The sequence below is a fragment of the Dreissena polymorpha genome, chromosome 8 (assembly GCF_020536995.1).
Source record: "Dreissena polymorpha isolate Duluth1 chromosome 8, UMN_Dpol_1.0, whole genome shotgun sequence".
In the NCBI taxonomy this organism is placed as follows: domain Eukaryota; kingdom Metazoa; phylum Mollusca; class Bivalvia; order Myida; family Dreissenidae; genus Dreissena; species Dreissena polymorpha.
Window position 1 is genome coordinate 67,629,570 of NC_068362.1, and position 22,015 is coordinate 67,651,584.

Below are 22,015 nucleotides of genomic sequence, written 5' to 3' on the forward strand. Positions count from 1 at the left end.
GTACTGAAGCGTGATGTAAGATAAACATTTTGACAGCCAGTTTGCAAATTGCAATTAATTAGCGGCGGATTATCGGGTTAAAAGCAATATGCGATCGTTTGATCTTTTTGTTTCCGCATGTGCTAATATCACCTATTATTACTGGAAAAGAGATTATTAATTTATAATTTATTATTTGTAGTTGTTGCGTCATACTATTTCAAGCACACATTATGACAATTACCGGCCAATTAAAAGTTAAAAAGAACAACGAAACTTTTAGCCAAAATCAACTGATCTACATGTTCTCTGTGCTACAAAGTTTTATCCAAAAATCAATACACGCACGCTTTTCACGTGACATTGTAGATTGGTGCATAATTTTCGCGCGCTTTTGTCGGGACAAAGGAAATACATGAGCCTTTTTTGATGCTAGAATTTGTAAACGTCTCGTTAACATAAAACAATCGGGAGTGTGTTTCGGATAACAAATTATTACGGTATTCTCATAAGGTAATTAAACAAAGCATTTATATTTGTTTTATATTTACAATGATTTCAATATATTAATTTTGATAAAACCCTTTACGCGGCGAAAAAATGTTTTTATAATTTATGCATGAAAAGCACGATTGCCAGGAGGATTACACCCGGTTGCTATTATCAGTCTCTTAAGTAACTGGTCATGATTTTATAGTGGAGGAGATCACTGTCGGGACCAATTTGTGCGGTAGGTATTACAAAGCCATAAAACTGCAATAAACCAATTAAATTATCGATTGATAGTGACACTGGAGTTATTCACGCATAACTTATTCACAACTGTTCCCATCTTAAATGCATTGGGGCCATGCAACGCACATTGTGTAAACAATGAATCGTGAGAATGATTCTTTTTCATTGACTTGATTCTGATGATGATGATGATGATGATGATGATGATGATGATGATAATAATATTGATGATGATTAGAAAGATGAATATTATTTTTTTGAATGAAAATGATGTTTTATAGCTGATTTTAGAAAGGAAGAAATACAATTATTTTCTTTACATTGTTAAGTATATGCAGGGATTTCAATAGACGCAGAATCCTGCGTTTTGACGCGAGCAAATTAAAAATGACTCGTTTTTGACGCAACCCTTTTTTCTGCCGTGCGTCATTTTGACGCATCTAAAATTTGACCCGTGCGTCAGTCAGTTAACATCTTGAGTACCATGGTAATAAATCCCACTGTGCTCCTAAATGAAATTAATGTTTCAGTATTTGAAACTCGGTCTATAATCGAGGGAATACCCCGGGCGTTGTTTATCTTATCTCATCTGCTCCAATACACATGTCACCTTCAAAATAGTGCGTGCGCACTAACTGGGTAATTAGCAGCAGCGATTACGTGATAATAGATTGACCATCCGATAATTGCAGGGTTTTTTGCAAACTTGCAGACGGCACGGTTAAAGTAAGTCGGCAAAAGTAATTAAGTAAAAACCAAATTGATCAAAGGTCTATTAATTACGTAGATCCACTATTAAGTCCAGCGAATTTTGTCAGTTTGTTAATCCACCGATAATTACGAGTTACACTCATCTTATATAAACTGGAATCACAGTTCATTTTTTATACTAATATATTTCGGACATGTGTAGTATTCGGATTAACAGTAATAGATATACTAGATGTTCCATCCATTTTGAGTGTGTTTTGTTAGAAAAGCTATCATAGGGATGATGATTAATATAATGACGATAAATATGTGATGAAAAGGTGCTACCGATACATATCTTAAATTACTTAAATGTGTTAAAAGACTTAAATGTTTTAAAAGGAAGTAGATTTTAATGTACCAATTCATTAAAATATGTTGTGTTTTTTATCATGGTATTGTTATTTAATAAAGCAATATAACTTTTAAAGATATTATGTTACTCTTAGAGTATATTTTTATCTAAAAAATTGAATAATACAGACAAAAACACAATTAAGGCACTTCAAAATTGACCCCAGCATTTTTCAATTTGACTCCTCAAAATTTCAGTCCAGGGGTCATTGACTCCTGGTTTTTAAAATCTATTGAAATCCCTGATATGTACACATATTTACCATTTTGTTTATACAAAAATTGAACAGTTGGCCATGCACTCATCAACTCCAGACTTCCTATGACCCAATCCCCTCTTAAGAGGCCACCCCGCTTAAGCAGCCAATTTGGCTGTTTCCCTTGACTGGCTGCTTAAGAGGGGTTGGACTGTATAATTTCTTAATTTCTACACTGATTGTCTTCAGATTGATACTGAACCACTCTTATGACAATACGGTCAATCTCAACTATGCATGGCCCCATTACCAACCCTGGGGCACCCCGCCCACATAGGCCACGCCCACCCAAAATTGCCTTTTACTATAATTTCTTCATTTCAACACCGATTCACTTCAAATTGATACTGAACCTCTCTTTTGACGCTACGGTCAATCTCAGCTATGCATGGCCACATTACCAACCCTGGGGCGCCCCGCCCACATAGGCCATGCCCACCAAAAATTGACTTTTACTACAACTTTGAAATTTCATATGTAGCTGCACCTTGATGAGTTCTACATGCCACACCCATTTTTGGGTCACAAGGTTAAAGTTCATTGTGACTTCTAAAAAATAAAATAAAAATTCTGTCAAGCTTTCATTTATTCAAAACTGCACCCGCAGCCGAACATGGCACCTGTTATGCGATGCTTTTGTTTACCTAGAAATGACGCAGCAGAGGCCGATGCGTATCCCAACGCCGCATGTTTGACCCAGGGGGCGCCCTATGGTTGGTAATGGGGCCATGCATAGTTGAGATTGACCGTATTGTCATAAGAGATGTTTAGTATCAATTTGAAGTAAATCGGTGTAGAAATGAAGAAGTTGTAGTAAAAGGCAATTTTGGGTGGGCGTGGTCTATGTGGGCGGGGGCGCCATAGGGTTGGTAATGGGGCAATGCATAGTTGAGATGGACTGTATTGTCATAAGATATGTTCAGTATCAATTTGCATTAAATCGGTGTAGAAATGAAGAAGTTATAGTAAAAGGCAATTTTGGGTGGGGGTGGTCTATGCGGGTGGGGGCGCCCTAGGGTTGGTAATGGAAACATGCATAGTTGAGATTGATCTTATTGTCATAAGAGATGTTCAGTATCAAATTGAAGTAAATCGGTGAAGAAATGAAGAAGTTATAGTAAAAGGCAATTTTGGGTGGGCGTGGTCTATGTGGGCGGGGGCGCCCCAGGGTTGGTAATGGGGCCATGCATAGTTGAGATTGACCGTATTGTCATAAGAGATGTTCAGTATCAATTTGAAGTAAATGGGTGTAGAAATGAAGAAGTATATCTAAAGTAACATAAAACTAGAAATGGCGCGGCAGGGGCTGGCGCGTATCCCCACGCCACATGTTTGACCCAGGGGCGCCCCAGGGTTGGTAATCGGGCCATGCATAGTTGAGATTTACCGCATTGTCATAAGAGATGTTCAGTATCAATTTGAAGTAAATGGGTGTAGAAATGAAGAAGTTAATGTAAAATAATCTAAAAAAATGAGTGAAAATCTCTGACCCGGCCCCACCCCAACCCCCATAACTTTTGACCCAAGGGTCAGATCAAAATTCCAAATAGTGCACTGTGGCACATACGGTATGCTCATAGCTACCATGTGTGTAAGTTTCAAGGTTCTAGTGCTAATAGTGTAGGAGGAGATAGTGGCCAGGACAGACGGACGGACAGACGGCGGAGATAACCACATAATAGATTTCAAAATCTAAACGCGGACCCTAAGTTCAAGGTCAAGGTCACAGTGGTAAAAAATTTCATGCACATGGAAAGGTCTTGTCCAGATAAACATGCATACCAAATATGAAAGCAGTATCTGAAGGGACACAGCAGGTATGAGCCTTTTTCGAATCGCAGTCGCAGATTTCGAAACCTGAACGCTGACCTCAAGTTCAAGGTCAAGGTCAGAGGGGTCAAACATCATATGTGCATGGAAAGGTGTTGTCCACATACACATGCATACCAAATATGAAAGCAATATCTGAAGGGACACAGTAGTTATGAGCCTTTTTCGAATCGCGGTCGCAGATTTGAAAACCTGAAAACTGGCCCCAAGGTCAAGGTCACAGGGGTAAAAAATTTATGCGCATGGAAAGGTCTTTTCCAGATACACATGCATATCAAATATGAAAGCAATATCTGAAGGGACACAGTAGTAATGAGCCTTTTTTGAATCGCGGTCGCAGATTTTGAAACCTGAAAACTGACCCCAAGTTCAAGGTCAAGGTCATAAGGGTAACAAATTGTGTGCGCATGGATAGGTGTTGTCTAGATACACATGCATACCAAATATGAAAGCAATATCTGAAGGGACACATTAGTTATGAGCCTTTTTCGAATTGTGGTCGCAGATCTCGAAACCTGAAAATTGACCCCAAGTTCAAGGTCAAGGTCAAAAGGGTAAAAAATTGTGTGCGCATGGAAAGGTCACATGCATACCAAATATGAAAGCAATATCTGAAGGGACACAGTAGTTATGAGCCTTTTTTGAATCGCGGTCGCAGATTTCGAAACCTGAAAACTGACCCCAAGTTAAAGGTCAAGGTCATAGGGGTAACAAAATGTGTGCGCATGGATAGATGTTGTCTAGATACATATGCATACCAAATATGAAAGCAATATCTGAAGAGACACAGTAGTTATGAGCTTTTTTCGAATCGGGGTCGCAGAAAAATCTCTGATCCGGCCCCACCGGAACCCCCATAACTTTTAACCCAGGGGTAAGATCAAAATTCCAAATAGTGCAGGGTCGCACATATGCTCATAGCTACCATGTGTGTAAGTTTCAATGTTCTAGTGCTTATAGTGTAGGAGGAGATAGTGGCCAGGACGGCCGGACAGACAGACGGACAGACGCCGGAGATAACCACAATATCCCTGCGCTTTTAGTTTAAACATATTTATTTTAGCTCGATTGCATAGAAAGCCTTAGGCTTATTTGAAACGCTCTCGAGTCCGTTTCCTGGGACTAGAACCAGTACTTGGTGTCTATGGGGGAAATCTAAAGAACGCTCCCGCAGTGGGGATCGAACCCGTGACCTCCGATCGCTAGGCGGACACCATATCCACTTCACCACAGCGACCTGCGCTTTTCAAAAAGCATTGGGATAAAAATGAGTGAAAATCTCTGACCCGGACCCATCCCAACCCCCATAACTTTAGACCCAGGGGTCAGATCAAAATTCCAAATAGTGCAGGGTTGCACATATGCTCATAGCTACCATGAGTGTAAGTTTCAAAGTTCTAGTGCTTATAGTGTAGGAGGAGATAGTGTCCAGGACGGACAGCTGTGGTAGATAACCACAATATCTCCAGGCTTTTCAAAAAGCGTCGGGATAACAAAATAATTGTGTTGTTATATTTTATTTCATGTCTTGTTTATAAGTGTGGATTTTGATGTAACATATATCTGAATGCTGTTTACATGAAAACGTTGTCAAGGTCGAAACACCTATGCAGTTCTGTTACTAATATACAAGATTCTCAGTAAGTAATGGGTATATATATCTTTAAATTTAACAAGCACAGATCAGTCTTTATCAATCTATAGAAAACAAAAAATGTGAAATTTTGTCACGAATACAGGTTTTTTTCAGGACATGGCTCATATATAGGTGCATAATGTGGAAGTACTTGTTGTTTGTGTTTGGTTGATATTTTTATGCCTATACAATGTGGGAGGTATTTAGCATTGCATTTGTCAGTATGTAGGCAGTTCTATATACTGCTTGTAAAATCATGAAACTTTATTATTTTAATTAAGTGTACAACGTTAATGATTCTGAAACTTTGAAAACTCTGGTTGTTGGGGATTTTTTTTATTGTTTTTGCCCTGTCTGTTGGTTGGTTGGTCTGTTGGTTGGTTGGTCTGTTGGTTGGTTTGCGCCAACTTTAACATTTTGCAATAACTTTTGCTATATTGAAGATAGCAACTTCATATTTGGCATGCATGTGTATCTCATGAAGCTGCACATTTTGAGTGGTGAAAGGTCAAGGTCATCCTTCAAGGTCAGAGGTCAAATATATGTGGCCAAAATCGCTCATTTTATGAATACTTTTGCAATATTAAAGATAGCAACTTGATATTTGGCATGCATGTGTATCATATGGAGCTGCACATTTTGAGTGGTGAAAGGTCAAGGTCAAGGTCATCCTTCAAGGTCAGAGGTCAAATACATGTGTCCCAAATCGCTTATTTTATGAATACTTTTGCAATATTGAAGATAGCAACTTGATATTTGGCATGCATGTGTATCTCATGGAGCTGCACATTTTGAGTGGTGAAAGGTCAAGGTCAAGGTCATCCTTCAAGGTCATCCTTCAAGGTCAAACGTCATATAGGGGGACATTGTGTTTCACAAACACATCTTGTTTAGTATTGGTATATAATACAACACTTTTCAAGTCACATTTTTGCTTGACTATTCATTAAATAGTTTGAACAATGCGTCTCATGCATTTATTGGTTTTTAAGTAATATTATGCATATGATTTGTGTGAAACAAATCCATTATCTACTGTTTCTATGTAAGGTATTCAATTGAAAATTTTACTGGCTTTTGGGGTCATTGCGTTAGTTCACCAACCAGTCCCATAACGTAACTAAACACTAAACATAAACACCCGGCCAAGGACTGTTAAATTGCTTGTGGAAAGAACTGAAATGTACTTGGGTACGGAAAATATACTTCAACATACCGGGCCAATTTAGACTGTACCCAAGTTTCATTCCCCGCCAAAAATCTGATGTCGTAAAACGCTCTATGGAATACGAAACAACATTCTTTTCGAAACAAAACCTGCCTCAACATGCTTTTTTTATGCTCCCCTTCGAAGAAGAGGGGGTATATTGTTTTGCACATGTCGGTCTGTCCGTCCGTCCGTCGGTCCGTCTATCAGATGGTTTCCGGATGATAACTGAAGAACGCTTAGGCCTAGGATCATGAAACTTTATAGGGTCATTGATCATCACTGGCAGATGACCCCTATTGATTTTCAGGTCACTAGGTCAAGGTCACAGTGACTCAATATAGTAAAATGGTTTCCGGATGATTACTTAAGAATGCTTAGGCCTAGGATCATGAAACTTCATAGGTACATTGATCATGACTGGTAGATGACCCCTATTAATTTTTTTAGGTCACTAGGTCAAAGGTTAAGGTCACAGTGACTTGAAACAGTAAAATGGTTTCGGGATGATAAATCAAGAATGCTTACGCCTAGGATCATGAAACTTCATAGGTACATTGATTATGACTGGCAGATGACTCCTATTGATTTTCAGGTCACAAGGTCAAAGGTCAAGGTCACAGTGACTCGAACTAGTAAAATGGTTTCCGGATGATAACTCAAGAATGCTTACGCCTAGGGTCATGAAACTTCATAGGTACATTGATCATGACTGGCAGATGACCCCTATTAATATTAAGGTCACTTGGTCAAAGATCTAAGTCACTGACTGGAAACAGTAAAATGGTTTCCTGATGATAACTCAAGAATAATTAGGCCTAGGATCATGAAACTTCATAGGTACATTGATTATGACTGGCAGATGACCCCTATTGATTTTCAGGTCACTAGGTCAAAGGTCAAGGTCACTGTGACAAAAAATGTATTCACACAATGGCTGCCACTACAACTGACAGCCCATATGGGGGGCATGCATGTTTTACAATCAGCCCTTGTTTAGTAGGAGTTTTTATATTAATGAGGACATTTTACAGAATATTGACATAAATATAAACACTATACATTAAAAAAAAATTAGCAGAAAACGACCAGTTAAGCATTCAAATTTTCGGGTACGTTTCAGTATATTTTTTGTACCCGGGGTACATTTAAGTAGTACTCAAGCTGACAACAACCAATCGAGCAACTATTCTTGAACAACGGATCCCGTGGTAAAGTGTCGTTAGTTAAAAAATGTGACAGTGCATACCATATTTCAAAGGTAAGGACATGAAGCTAAAATGAATTATTGCCGGCATCCTTCAAAGGGATTGGATCACAATGGTTGATCACTTTTTACCTTGCAACAATAATTTATATGTTTAATGTGAAGTTAAAACTGTTTTTCATAATAAATCTAGTTATGAAGGTTAAGAAGTTGTTTATTTAAATGTCTATTTGTCATAGCATTATGCATGCAAATCACGTAGTAAAAATCAGTCCACAGAATTTTCCTCCCCTCAGACTTCACCTCAATCACACCCCTGTATATCGTCACTGACAAAGGATTATAAATCTGATATGTAATTAATCATATTAATTCCCCTTTTATACTTTAACAAATTTTGGTTATCGTAAGGATTAACTGATACATTCCTTGAAATTGCATATATGATTAAGAATCTTGATTTAACTTTATAGCATAAAGCAGGCTTTACCCAGTATTATGGTCACAAGGATCAATGTAAAGATATAGAGGATATTTGTTCATGTCAGTGTAAGATCGTTTGTTATTTCACGAGTGATAATAGAAAATATTATTTTTCTATGATCACGAGAAATGTTCCTGTGAAGCTGTTTAGTTGTTTAAGTCTGCCGCAAATTGTTCCAGACCAAAATTGTTGCTATTGTAGTAAATGTAATTTTAATAATTTTTTAGCAAAAAAAACCACAAAACCACTAATAAACCAATTTTAGTCAAAACAACACCATTTTATTTCCAATTTAAAGGGCTCAAGCCCATTTCCAAAATGGCAAGAAAAGCGTTGTCATCTCTAACAATTCTGAAGAAGTTGACGTTTACAGTTTCTGCTCTACCTCATTTTTCAGAACTTTTCAAGATGACTGCTTGGAAGGATTGGTCAATCGGAGAATGCATTTTCTCTCAGAACAATCCTCAACGATGTATGATTCCTGTACATGACAACAGGAATAGAAGGAATGATGCAGTGTGGGAGGATCAACTTCATAAATGCTTTAGCAATAGCATTTGTCAAATTATTAAAAAGGGTCTAAAGACAGTTGCAATTCATGCATCTGTCATTGACGAGAATCTTGCTCCTCACTTTCTGCAAACATTTATTGAGACATCAATTGAACATGATTTGAAGTCCTACATATGCTGCGAAAGCTATGAAGAAATAACCCGTGTTCACAACATTGTGCAAGAGAGCCTTCTGCTTGGTGGACAAGTGTTAGGAAGAAATCTTCACTATGGCAGTGTTCAAGGTTGTATAATTGTTTAAGTATAGCATAATTTTGAACTCGTGTGTCAGTAAACAAATACAGAAAGTCTGCTATAAAAATTAGCAGCAAAATGCACTTATCAGCTCAACTTTTCATTGAATAGTATGAGCTGTACAATTAATACCCAATTGCTAGGGTAATGTTGACCTTAGCGTAATGCTACAGTTATAATGATGTTTGCATATGACATTTCTGTGTCACTGTTTTTACAACAGATATTCAATTTAAACTTCACACAGGTATTTGAGGTCATTGGTCATCATAACTCAGACCTTTCATATTTTAGAATTATGTCCCTTTAGTACTTATAAAATTAAAGTTAACATTTGAGTGCATTTCAACTCCATATCTTTTTAATGTATGTCTACTATTGAGGCTGATACAAATTGATTAGTTATCCCCCCGCCAGAGGCGGAGGGATATTGTTTTGGCTTTGTCCGTCCGTCCGGCTGTCAGTCCGTCCGTCCAGCACTTTTGTGTCCAGAGCCATATCTTGGAAGTGCTTTGGCGGATTTCATTGAAACTTCGTATGAGTATATATATGCATAAGAGGATGATGCACGCCAACTGGCATTGTACACCATCTGTTAAAAACAGAGTTATGGCCCTTTGTATCTTGAAAAAATGCTTTTTACTATAGGCACTTTTGTGTCCGGAGCCATATCTGGGAAGTGCTTTGGCGGATTTCATTGAAACTTCGTATGAGTATATATATGCATAAGAGGATGATGCACGCCAAATGGCATTGTACACCATCTGTTATAAACAGAGTTATGGCCCTTTGTATCTTGAAAAAATGCTTTTTACTATAGGCAATTTTGTGTCCGAAGCCATATCTTGGAAGTGCTTTGGCGGATTTCATTGAAACTTGGTATGAGTATATATATGCATAAGAGGATGATGCCTGCCAAATGACATTGTAAACCATCTGTTATAAACAGAGTTATGGTCCTTTGTATCTTGAAAAAATGCTTTTTACGATAGGCACTTTTGTGTCCAGAGCCATATCTTGGAAGTGCTTTGGCGGATTTTATTGAAACTTGGTATGAGTATATATCCCCTGCCAGAGGCGGAGGGATATTGTTTTGGCGTTGTCCGGCTGTCCGTCCGTCTGTTACTTTTGTGTCTGGAGCCATATCTTGGAAGTGCTTTGGCGTATTTAATTGAAACTTGGTATGAGTATATATAAGCATAAGAGGATGATTCACGCCAAATGGCATTGTACACCATCTGTTATAAACAGAGTTATGGCCCTTTGTATCTTGAAAAAATGCTTTTTACTATAGGCACTTTTGTGTCCGGAGCCATATCTTTTTTAACATAACAGATGTTGTGTTCACTCTGCAACACTCTGAAAATTGAGTGTATATAAACATTGAATGTTTTTGTTGAAAACGCACGACTTATTAATTCACCTAAATAAATTTTTAAGGCTCAAGAACCTTCCTCTGTCTTAGTTTTGAGTTATTGTCCTCCGTCCGTCCATCTGTCAGTATGTTCATCCATCCGATTTGCACCCATCCTCAAACAAAGCATATGTTGCGGGTGATATCAATTCTACGAATTTGCTTGTTGTTTGTTGGATTCGCTTCTCCTCCAATTCATACAAAAAATTATGTTTTTGTTTCTTTGTGTCTGCATGGTCCATTTTGCCCTTTGTCTTTGAACAGCAGATTCACAATTTTTTTTTGCCTATTCATTTTGATAAATCCAACTGATTTTACAACATGGGTTGTTATTATTCATTACAGGGATAATACACGTTTTCAAGGGCATGATCATCTGCGGGCGCTCGAAAAATCCGTTCCTGCCCGAGTGCGCAGGAACAGATTTTGAAAGCGCCTGCAGATGATCATGTCGGAAAAAATGTGTATTTTCGTATTATTGCATAAACAAATCACACATACGAAAATAAATTTAAATAACAATATGTCTTGTTCATTCGACATCAACAAAATAATTCAATTATTTCATATGATGTCATACAGTTCAAGGTTGTGTTTTACATATGCCTCACTCTGTCATCGTCAGAAATGATGAGGCTTTACCTTCTGAGAGGCAGTTTTCTATTAAAAATGTGTTTAAACAGTAGATTAATTAGTCCACATTTGAAATGCAGCAGCGCAAAGTTAGAATTCACAGAGGAATTATTTTGTAATTTACTGGTCATGACGGATAAATATATCTTCAGAATAAGTAATTGTTTTCATAGATGTTTCTTTCGTACAGGTCTATCTTATTTCGTTCCAAGTAAAAGCTTTTGTGACCGGTCTTTGTCCGTCGTCCGTCCGTCGGTCTGTTAACATTTGTTCATTAACACTCTAGAGGCTACATTTATCGTCCAATCTGCATGAAACTTGGTCAGAAGCTTCATCCCAATGAAATCTCGGTCGATTTCGAAACTGGGTCGAGCCGGGTCAAAAACTAGGTCACTAGGTCAAAAAAAAGAAAAAACACTGTAGAAGTCACATTTCATGCCCAATCTTCATGTAACTTTGTCAAAATGTTTGTCTTAATGATATGTTGGTTGAGTTTAAAAGTGGTTCCGGTTTTTGAAAAAAAGGTGGGGATATTGTGGTTATCTCCGCCGTCCGTCTGTCTGTCCGTCCGTCCTGGCCACTATCTCCTCCTACACTAAAAGCACTAGAACCTTGAAACTTACACACATGGTAGCTATGAGCATATGTGCGACCCTGCACTATTTGGAATTTTGATCTGACCCCTGGGTCAAAAGTTATAGCGGTTGGGGTGGGGCCGCGTCAGAAATTATCACTCATTTTTTTAGATTATTTTACATTTACTTCTTTATTTCTACACCGATTCACTTCAAATTGATACTGGACCTCTCTTATGACAATACGGTCAATCTCAACCATGCATGGCCCCATTCCCAACCCTGGGGCGCCCCGCCCACATAGGCCACACCCACCAACAATTTCCATTTACTATAATTTTTGCATTTCTACACGGATTCACTTCAAATTGATACTGAACTTTTGTTATGACATTAGGGTCAATCTCAACTATGCATAGCCCCAATCCCAACCCTGGGGCGCCCGCCCACATAGGCCACACCCACCAAAAAATTCCATTTACTATAATTTTTTCATTTCTACACGGATTCACTTCAAATTGATACTGAACTTCTCTTATGACATTAGGGTCAATCTCAACTATGCATGGCCCCATAACCAACCCTGGGGCCCCGCCCACATAGACCACACCCACCCAAAATTGCCTTTACTATAATTTCTTCATTTCTACACCCATTCACTTCAAATTGATATTGAACTTCTCTTATGACAATACAGTCAATCTCAACTATGCATGGCCCCATTACCAACCCTGGGGCGCCCCGCCCACATAGACCACACCCACCCAAAATTGCCTTTTACTATAATTTCTTCATTTCTACACCGATTCACTTCAAATTGATACTGAACCTCTCTTATGACAATACGGTCAATCTCAACTATGCATGGCCCCATTACCAACCCTGGGGCCCCGCCCACATAGACCACACCCGCCCAAAATTGCCTTTTACTATAATTTCTTCATTTCTACACCGATTCACTTCAAATTGATACTGAACTTCTCTTATGACAATACGGTCAATCTCAACTATGCATGGCACAATTACCAACCCTGGGGCGCCCTGCCCACATATGTCACACCCACCCAAAATTGCCTTTTACTATAACTTCTTCATTTCTACACCAATTCACTTCTAATTGATGATGAACTTCTCTTATGACAATACGGTCAATCTCAGCTATGCATGGCCCCATTACCAACCCTGGGGCACACCTAGGTCAAACACCTAGGTCTGCCGCGCCATTTCTAGTTGTGTTTCATTTTTGTGTTAATTGTTATTCAAGGTTGGATGTTTTTATGCCCCCTTTGGAAGAGAAGGGGGCATATAGTGATCGGACTGTCCGTCCGTCTGTCTCTCTGTCTGTCCGTCTGTCCGTCTTTCCGTCACACTTTGCATTTAGGTTTCCAAAAATGCTCATAACTTCTATGTCCCTTGAGATATAACCTGCATATTTGGCCTTTCCTTACGCACACATTTTTTTAGCCCTGTGACCTTGACCTTGAACTTAGGGTCCGCGTTTAGGTTTCAAAATCTGCGTTTAGGTTTCGAAAAATGCTCATAACTTCTATGTCCCTTTAGATATAACCTTCATATTTGGTATGCATGTGTATATGGACAAGGCCTTTCCATACGCACAAATTTTTATACCCCTGTGACCTTGAACTTAGGGTCCGCGTTTAGGTTTCGAAATCTGCATTTAGGTTTCGAAAAATGCTCATTACTTCTATGTCCCTTGAGATATAACATTCATATTTGGTATGCATGTTTATATGGACAAGGCCTTTCCATACGCACACTATTTTTAACCCCTGTGACCTTGACCTTGAACTTAGGGTCCGCGTTTAGGTTTTGAAATCTGCGTTTAGGTTTTGAAAAATGCTCATAACTTCTTTGTCCCTTGAGATATAACCTTCATATTTGGTATGCATGTTTATATGGACAAAGCCTTTCCATCTAAATCTGCGTTTAGGTTTCGAAAAATGCTCATAACTTCTATGTCCCTTGAGATATAACCTTCATATTTGGTATGCATGTGTATATGGACAACGCCTTTCCATACGCACAAATTTGTTTACCCCTGTGACCTTGACGTTGAACTTAGGGTCCGCGTTTGGGTTTCGAAATCTGTTTAGGTTTCGAAAAAATGCTCATAACCTTATGTCCCTTGAGATATAACCTTCATATTTGGTATGCATGTGTATATGGACAAGGCCTTTCCTTACGCACACAATATTTTACGCCTGTGTACTTGACCTTGAACTTAGGGTCCGCGTTTAGATTTCGAAATCTGCGTTAAGGTTTCCAAAAATGCTCATAACTTCTATGTCCCTTGAGATATAACCTTCATATTTGGTATGCATGTGTATATGGACAAGGCCTTTCCATACGCACACAATTGTTTACCCCTGTGACCTTTACCTTGAACTTAGGGTCCGCGTTTAGGTTTCGAAATCTGCATTTAGGTTTCGAAAAATGCTCATAACTTCTATGTCCCTTCAGATATAACCTTCATATTTGGTATGCATGCTTATATGGACAAGGCCTTTCCAAACGCACACAAATTTTGACCCCTGTGACCTTGACCTTGAACTTTGGGTCCGCATTAGGTTTTCGAAATCTGCGTTTAGGTTTCGAAAAATGCTATAACTTCTATCAAAGCGTATATAGGGGGCATATGTCATCCTATTAGCTCACCTGATTGCTCAGGTGAGCTTTTGTGACCGGTCTTTGTCCGTCGTCCGTCCGTCCACATTTGTTCGTAAACACTCTAGAGGCCACATTTATAGTCCGATTTTCATGAAACTTGGTCAGAAGATTTGTCCCAATGAAATCTCGATCGAGTTTGAAACTGGGTCATGCTGGGTCAAAAACTAGGTCACTAGTTAAAAAAAAAAAGAAAAAGCTTGTAAACACTGTAGAAGTCACATTTAATGCCCAATCTTCATGTAACTTTGTCTATATGTCTGTGTTAATGATATGTTGGTTGAGTTTAAAAGTGGTTCCGGTCCATTGAAAAACATGGCCGCCAGTGGGCGGGGCAGTTTTCCTTATATGGCTATAGAGAAACCTTGTAAACACTCAAGAAGTCACAATTTTGCCCAATCATAATGAAAGTTAATCAAAACATTGGTTTTATTGATATAGTTCGAAAATGGTCCAGATCGGTGAAAAAACATGGCCGCCAGTGGGCGGGGCATTTTTCTCTATATGTATATAGTGAAAACATGTGAACACTCTAGAAGTCACATTTTTTGCCCAATTTTCATTTGTTTTCTTGATATGAGAGTTGAGTTGGAAAATGGTTCCAGTCAGTTGAATAACATGGCTGCCAGGGGGGGGGGGGGGGCAGTTTTCTTATATTTATATAGTAATAAAAAGCTTGTGAACACTCTAGAAGTCACATTTTTGCCCATTCATCATGAAACTTGGTGAATAGATTTGTTTTATATATATCTCAGATGAGTTTGCAAATGGTCCCGATGGGTCAATAAACATGGCTACTAGGGGGGGTGGGGCAGTTTTCCTTATGTGACTATACAGAGAGAAACCTTGTGATCGATCACTATAGAAGTCACATTTTTTGCCTAATCATCGTGAAACTTAGTCAATACATTGGTTTAATTGATTTATTGGACAAGTTGGAAAATGGCTCAGATCGGTGAAACACACTTTTTAGCTCACCTGATTGCTCAGGTGAGGTTTTAGGATTGGTCTTTGTCCGCTGTCCGTCCGTCCACATTTTGTTTGTAAACACTCTAGCATTCACATTTCTCAAGCATTCTTTATCAAAGTTGCTGAAAGATTTCAGTCAAGTTTGATGATGAGCAAAATCACATAATTAATGCCATAATTAGATTGTCCAAATTTTCATTATATTATACAAAATCCTTGTAAGCAAAGTTTGATGTTTGGGGGGTCAACTCAAAATATATTGTCACCATTTCAAATCTTACAAAAACAAAAACACTCCCTACGCCAGAGTTTTGGTTCAATAATGATGAAACTTGACCAGGATGTTTGTCTGGTCAATATCTAGGTCATGTTAGACATTAGGTAAAGATTGAATGAACTGACTCCTCTCAGGTGAGCGAACTAGGGCCATCTTGGCCCTCTTGTCTAAAAATTCATACTGCCAACATATTGTCACTGAGGCCAAAAAAAAAAAAGGTCCGTTTGGGGTCTCCTTGGATCTCCTTTTTTTGTCTTTCGGGTACTAGAATGGAAGGCTACTAAAGTTTATTATAAGAAATACAGGTATATATATGCTTTGTTTGCTTGATATTACATCTTATATGAACGAAAATGAACAATTGTTTTTATTATTTTATTTAATTTTTTTTTGCGACCCCAATACAAAGTTGAGGGTCGGCGCCAATATGAGAGACAAGTTCTGGAGACCTGAAATGGACCTATTTTTGTTTTTGGCCTGAAGTATTTCAAGCATGCAGCAAGAACGTTGAAGGAACATAAAAACTTTACAGCATAGTCTTTTAAAAGTGTTGAGTAAATAAACTTAACTTCATTGACATTGCCAATAAAATATAAAAGCTGTTGTCAAGAGAGTGCAGATGGTATAATTATGCCCCCCTTCGAAGAAGAGGGGGTATATTGTTTTGCACATGTCGGTCGGTCCGTCAGTCAGTCCGTCCACCAATGGTTTCCGGATGATAACTCAAGAATGCTTAGGCCTAGGATCATGAAACTTCATAAGTACATTTATCATGACTGGTAGATGACCCCTATTGATTTTCAGGTCACTAGGTCAAAGGTCAAGGTCACAGTGACTGGAACAGTAAAATGGTTTCCGGATGATAACTCAAGAATGCTTAGGTCTAGGATCATGAAACTTCATAGGTACATTGATCATGACTGGCAGATGACCCCTATAAATTTTCAGGTCACTAGATCAAAGGTCAAGGTCATAGTTACTCAAAACACTAAAATGGTTTCCGGATGTTAACTCAAGAACCCTTAGGCCTTGGATCATGAAACTTCATAGGTACATTGATCATGACTGGCAGATGACCCCTATTGATTTTCAGGTCACTAGGTCAAAGGTCAAGGTCACAGTGACAAAAAACGTATTTACACAATGGATTCTACTACAACTGACAGCCCATATGGGGGGGCATGCATGTTTTACAAACAGCCCTTGTTTTCTAATTGAATTCAAGGTCAATTTTACACAAGGGGGTTAACAATAAACATTTTGAATTGCCTCCCTTTATCAGACTTTTTTCAACTGAAAACCTGGTGGTTTTGTGACAATTTTGTCCCTTGTTCAAATTGAAATCAAGGTCGCCATGAGTAAAAATAGATAAAATGTTACACAAGGGGGTAACAATGCACATTTTGAATTGTCTCCCTTTATCACACTTTTTTTCAAATTGAAAACCTGGTTTTGTGACAATTTTGTCCCTTGTTTATTATATCCCTTTAAAAATATTACTTCCCTTGTAAAAATGATATGTATGTGCCAAATGATAAAAAAATAAAATAAATGAAAGCGGCGCAATAGGAGGCATAAATGTTTCTGAAAAACACATCTCTTGTTTATTCTCCTTTTGTCCTGTTCTTTCTTTCAATATTGGCAATACAACTTTAACATTCTATTATGTAAGGTGATATTAAAAGTAAAACATAGGGGACATTTTAGCAGTATACGATTATTGTGCTTCTTAAAACGTCATGCAGGTCTAATGGGTAATACTAATTGGAATACAGGACCAAGGGAAAGGGGTATTACAGCTTTTAAAATGTAAGGACCTCCCCCTGATTATAGGACTTATACGAGTTTTTTTGTAAAATGAGTACTTAATTTACATAGTATAGGGGCAAATAACAAGAAGTGTCATTAGAGGCTAATTATCGCCCTATGCATATTGTTGGATCGACATGAAATACCGGTACGTTGGGAAACATTAAGATGTCAAAATTATAATCATTTCCATTTGGAAAGATACATTACCTGGAAAAACAACTGAAAATATCCATGTCTTCTTCCCTTACTGCATGTCTTTTCCTACCCCAAAAATGCACGAAAGAAGCCATGCTGATCATAATAATTGATTTATTCTTATGTAAGGGAAAAAAATACGTGCTAAAGCCACGAATGAGTTACCTCCCCAAGACAGCAGCACAGAGCAAAGATCTATAAATAAACATGTTTATTTATAAATCTTTGAACAGTGCCACTCGGTTTATGTCTATGACGGGACGTATTATGGTATACCCCGCGTCCGTCTGTCCGTCCGTCCGTCTGTCCGTCCGTATGTCTGTTAATGTCGTACGCTACGTCAAATATCCTTTGACAGATTTTCTTCAAATTTTAACACAATCTTAATATTGATAAACCCTGATCCCCTTTCGTTTTTGACGGAATTCTGAATTGTCGTTCCAGAGTTATGGGACTTTGTTCGTCAAAATTTCGTGATTTCATTGAATGTCCTACTGTAGCTATATAAAAATGTTAAAGTTGTTATAACTTTGGTATGCTTGGACCTAGAGTCTTGAAACTTGACATGAAGGTTGGCCAGAACTAGTAAGTAACCACTGGACATTTCAAGGTCATTCATTTGAAGGTCAAGGTCACTGTGACCTTGAATGTAAAAATGTTAAAGTTGTTATAACTTTGGTATGCTTGGACCTAGAGTCTTGAAACTTGACATGAAGGTTGGCCAGAACTAGTAAGTAACCCCTGGACATTTCAAGGTCATTCATTTGAAGGTCAAGGTCACTGTGACCTTGAATGTAAAAATGTTAAAGTTCTTATTTCATGTTATAACTTTGGTATGCTTGTACCTAGAGTCTTCAAACTTGAAATAAAGATTGGCCAGTACTAGAAGATGACCACTGGTCATTTCAATGTCATTCATTTGAAGGTCAAGGTCACTGTGACCTTAAATGTTAAAATGTTAAAATTGTTATAACTTTGGTATGCTTGGACATAGAGTCTTCAAACTTGACATGAAGGTTTGCAAGCACACTTAGATGACCACTGGTCATTTCAAGGTCATTCATTCTAAGGTCAAGGTCACACAAGGTCACTGTGACCTTAAATGTTAAAATGTTAAAATTGTTATAACTTTGGTATGCTTGGACATAGAGTCTTCAAACTTGACATGAAGGTTTGCAAGCACACTTAGATGACCACTGGTCATTTCAAGGTCATTCATTCTAAGGTCAAGGTCACTGTGACCTTAAATGTTATTGTTGTTCATGTATCCTACCGTAGCTCTAGAGTCTTGAAACTTGACATGAAGGTTGGCCAGAACTAGTAAGTAACCCCTGGACATTTCAAGGTCATTCATTTGAAGGTCAAGGTCACTGTGACCTTGAATGTAAAAATGTTAAAGTTCTTATTTCATGTTATAACTTTGGTATGCTTGTACCTAGAGTCTTCAAACTTGAAATAAAGATTGGCCAGTACTAGAAGATGACCACTGGTCATTTCAATGTCATTCATTTGAAGGTCAAGGTCACTGTGACCTTAAATGTTAAAATGTTAAAATTGTTATAACTTTGGTATGCTTGGACATAGAGTCTTCAAACTTGACATGAAGGTTTGCAAGCACACTTAGATGACCACTGGTCATTTCAAGGTCATTCATTCTAAGGTCAAGGTCACACAAGGTCACTGTGACCTTAAATGTTAAAATGTTAAAATTGTTATAACTTTGGTATGCTTGGACATAGAGTCTTCAAACTTGACATGAAGGTTTGCAAGCACACTTAGATGACCACTGGTCATTTCAAGGTCATTCATTCTAAGGTCAAGGTCACTGTGACCTTAAATGTTATTGTTGTTCATGTATCCTACCGTAGCTCAAATATCCCCCGATGGATTTTTTATACGCCCGTCTATGACGGGACGTATTATGGTATACCCCGCGTCCGTCTGTCCGTCCGTCCGTCCGTCCGTCCGTCTGTTAATGTCGTACGCTACGTCAAATATCCTTTGACAGATTTTCTTCAAATTTTAACACAATCTTAATATTGATAAACCCTGATCCCCTTTCGTTTTTGACGGAATTCTGAATTGTCGTTCCAGAGTTATGGGACTTTGTTCGTCAAAATTTCGTGATTTCCATGCTCATGTACTTATAAAATAAACCATGTATTCAAATACAAATAAACTGAAGTAAAAAAATGATTCAAAGGGTTATTTATTACCTTACTACTTCATTGGCGAACGACGGGCGTATCATGCGCTCATGGCGCAGCTTTTATTGTTTTTATGTTTACCATGATATCAAACCAAGAATGGTAAACGGAACCAAGTTTTAATTATTGATTAATGAACATTGAAACAAAATTTGAAGAGGTAAATACATTTCGTATGTTGTTTTATAATAAGAACAACGAAAAACGATATAACGCAGACAATACCAAACTTCCTCGGACCGACGGACATATCTGACAGATTATGACAAGGTCGGATCGATTTTGCAATTCCGTCGGGCCAAAATGTCCGACTCCAAAAAATATAATAAATATCTTTAATATTCATCGTCTGATGCTCCGTGGGATTCCAATATTTGCCATCAAAACATGTAGAACTAAATACGTTAATACCAGTGTCGTTTTTATGTTTTCGATCTATTTGTGTCCTCCAATAAGAATAGCTTGCACATGTTCGGTTATATGCGTTATTTTCCGAAAAAACTCGGATCACGCGATACTTTATTCGTAAAATATTCTGAACGTAGAGACGGAATTTGCCGAGTGTGTTCCAATGTATCTGAAATACAAACTGTTGCAACTCAGTATATTCCGTGACAGCGTCTGGACATTTCCAAACAGATATTTATAAAGTACTAGTTCCGCGCTCATATGTGCATGTCAATTCGCAAAATGCGAGAGCCGTGACCATGCAGCAAGGTGCTCGCATATGTCAGAGGTCAATTGTCTTCAATGTAAACAGCATTGCGAAGCGAAAAAAACGTTGACGAATAATTGTTTTCAGGTGATTTCCTTTTCAAAATATTGTTGTCTTCTTTCCAAAAGATTATTTCACAACTAATTTTAGTGTCTTTATTAGCTCCACTGGCCAGAGGCCAGCATGGGCTTATGTCATGGTCCTGTGTGCGTCCGTCCGTGCGTCCGTCTGTGCATCCATCCGTGCGTGCGTTAACTTTTTCTTTAAACATCTTCTTCTCCTAAATAACTGGTCTAATTCTGATGAAATTTCTCAGGAATGTTCCTGGGGTGAACCTCTTTCAAATTTGTTCAAATTATGCCCCTGGGGTCAAATTTGACCCTGCCCCGGGGGGTCAAAAAATTGAAAATTTGCTTATATAAGGCCTATTTTTTGAAGACTTTAAAAATCTTCTCGTCCATAATCATTAGGCCTAGGGCTACCAAATTTGGTATGTAGTGACATCTTATAGTCCTCTACCAAGTTTGTTCAAATTATGCCCCTGGGGTCAAATTTGACCCTGCCCTGGGGGTCAGAAAATTGAAAATTTGCTTATACTAGTATAAGGCCTATTTTGTGAAAACTTTAAAAATCTTTTCGTCCATAACCATTGGGTCTAGGGCTACAAAATTTGGTATGTAGTGACATCTTATAGGCCTCTACCAAGTTTCTTCAAATTATGCCCCTGGGGTCAAATTTGACCCTGCCCCAGGGGTTCAAAAAATTGAAAATTTGCTTATATAAGGCCTATTTTGTGAAAACTTTAAAAATCTCATCCCCAACCATTGGGCCTAGGGCTACCAAATGTGGTGTGTAGTGACATCTTATAGTCCTCTACCAAGTTTCTTCAAATTATGCCCCTGGGGTCAAATTTGACCCTGCCCCAAGGGTCAAAATATTGAAAATTTGCTTATATAAGGCCTATTTTGTGCAAACTTTAAAAATCTTCTTGTCCATAACCGTATGGCATAGGGCTTCCAAATTTGATCATTCCCCAGGGGTCACAAAATTGAACATATGCTTATATTGGGCCCATTTCGTGCAAACTTTAAAAATCTATTTGTCTATAACCATTGGGCCTATTTCTACCAAATTCGGTATTTAGTGACATCTAATAGTTTTCTACCTAGTTTGTTCAAATTATGCCCCTGGGGACAAATTTGACCCTGCCCTGGGGGTCACAAAAATGAACATATGCTTAAATAAGGCCTATTTTGTGCAAACTTGAAAAAATCTTCTTGTTTATAAT

At 38.2% G+C, this 22,015-nt stretch overlaps 1 protein-coding gene and 1 long non-coding RNA gene across 2 annotated transcripts in view; both read left to right on the forward strand.

Moving 5' to 3' along the window:
* LOC127841510 (uncharacterized) overlaps window positions 1–22,015 on the forward strand; it is a 113,977-nt gene that overhangs the window by 27,703 nt on the left and 64,259 nt on the right. Inside the window, exon 4 of the mRNA XM_052370381.1 lies at window positions 8,837–9,235. Within this exon, the coding sequence (XP_052226341.1) occupies window positions 8,837–9,235 (399 nt within the window). The remainder of the gene's footprint in view (window positions 1–8,836; window positions 9,236–22,015) is intronic.
* LOC127841523 (uncharacterized) lies at window positions 18,059–20,001 on the forward strand. Its single transcript, XR_008031048.1, has 2 exons — window positions 18,059–18,415; window positions 18,561–20,001. It is a non-coding gene; the product is annotated as an uncharacterized LOC127841523 (long non-coding RNA).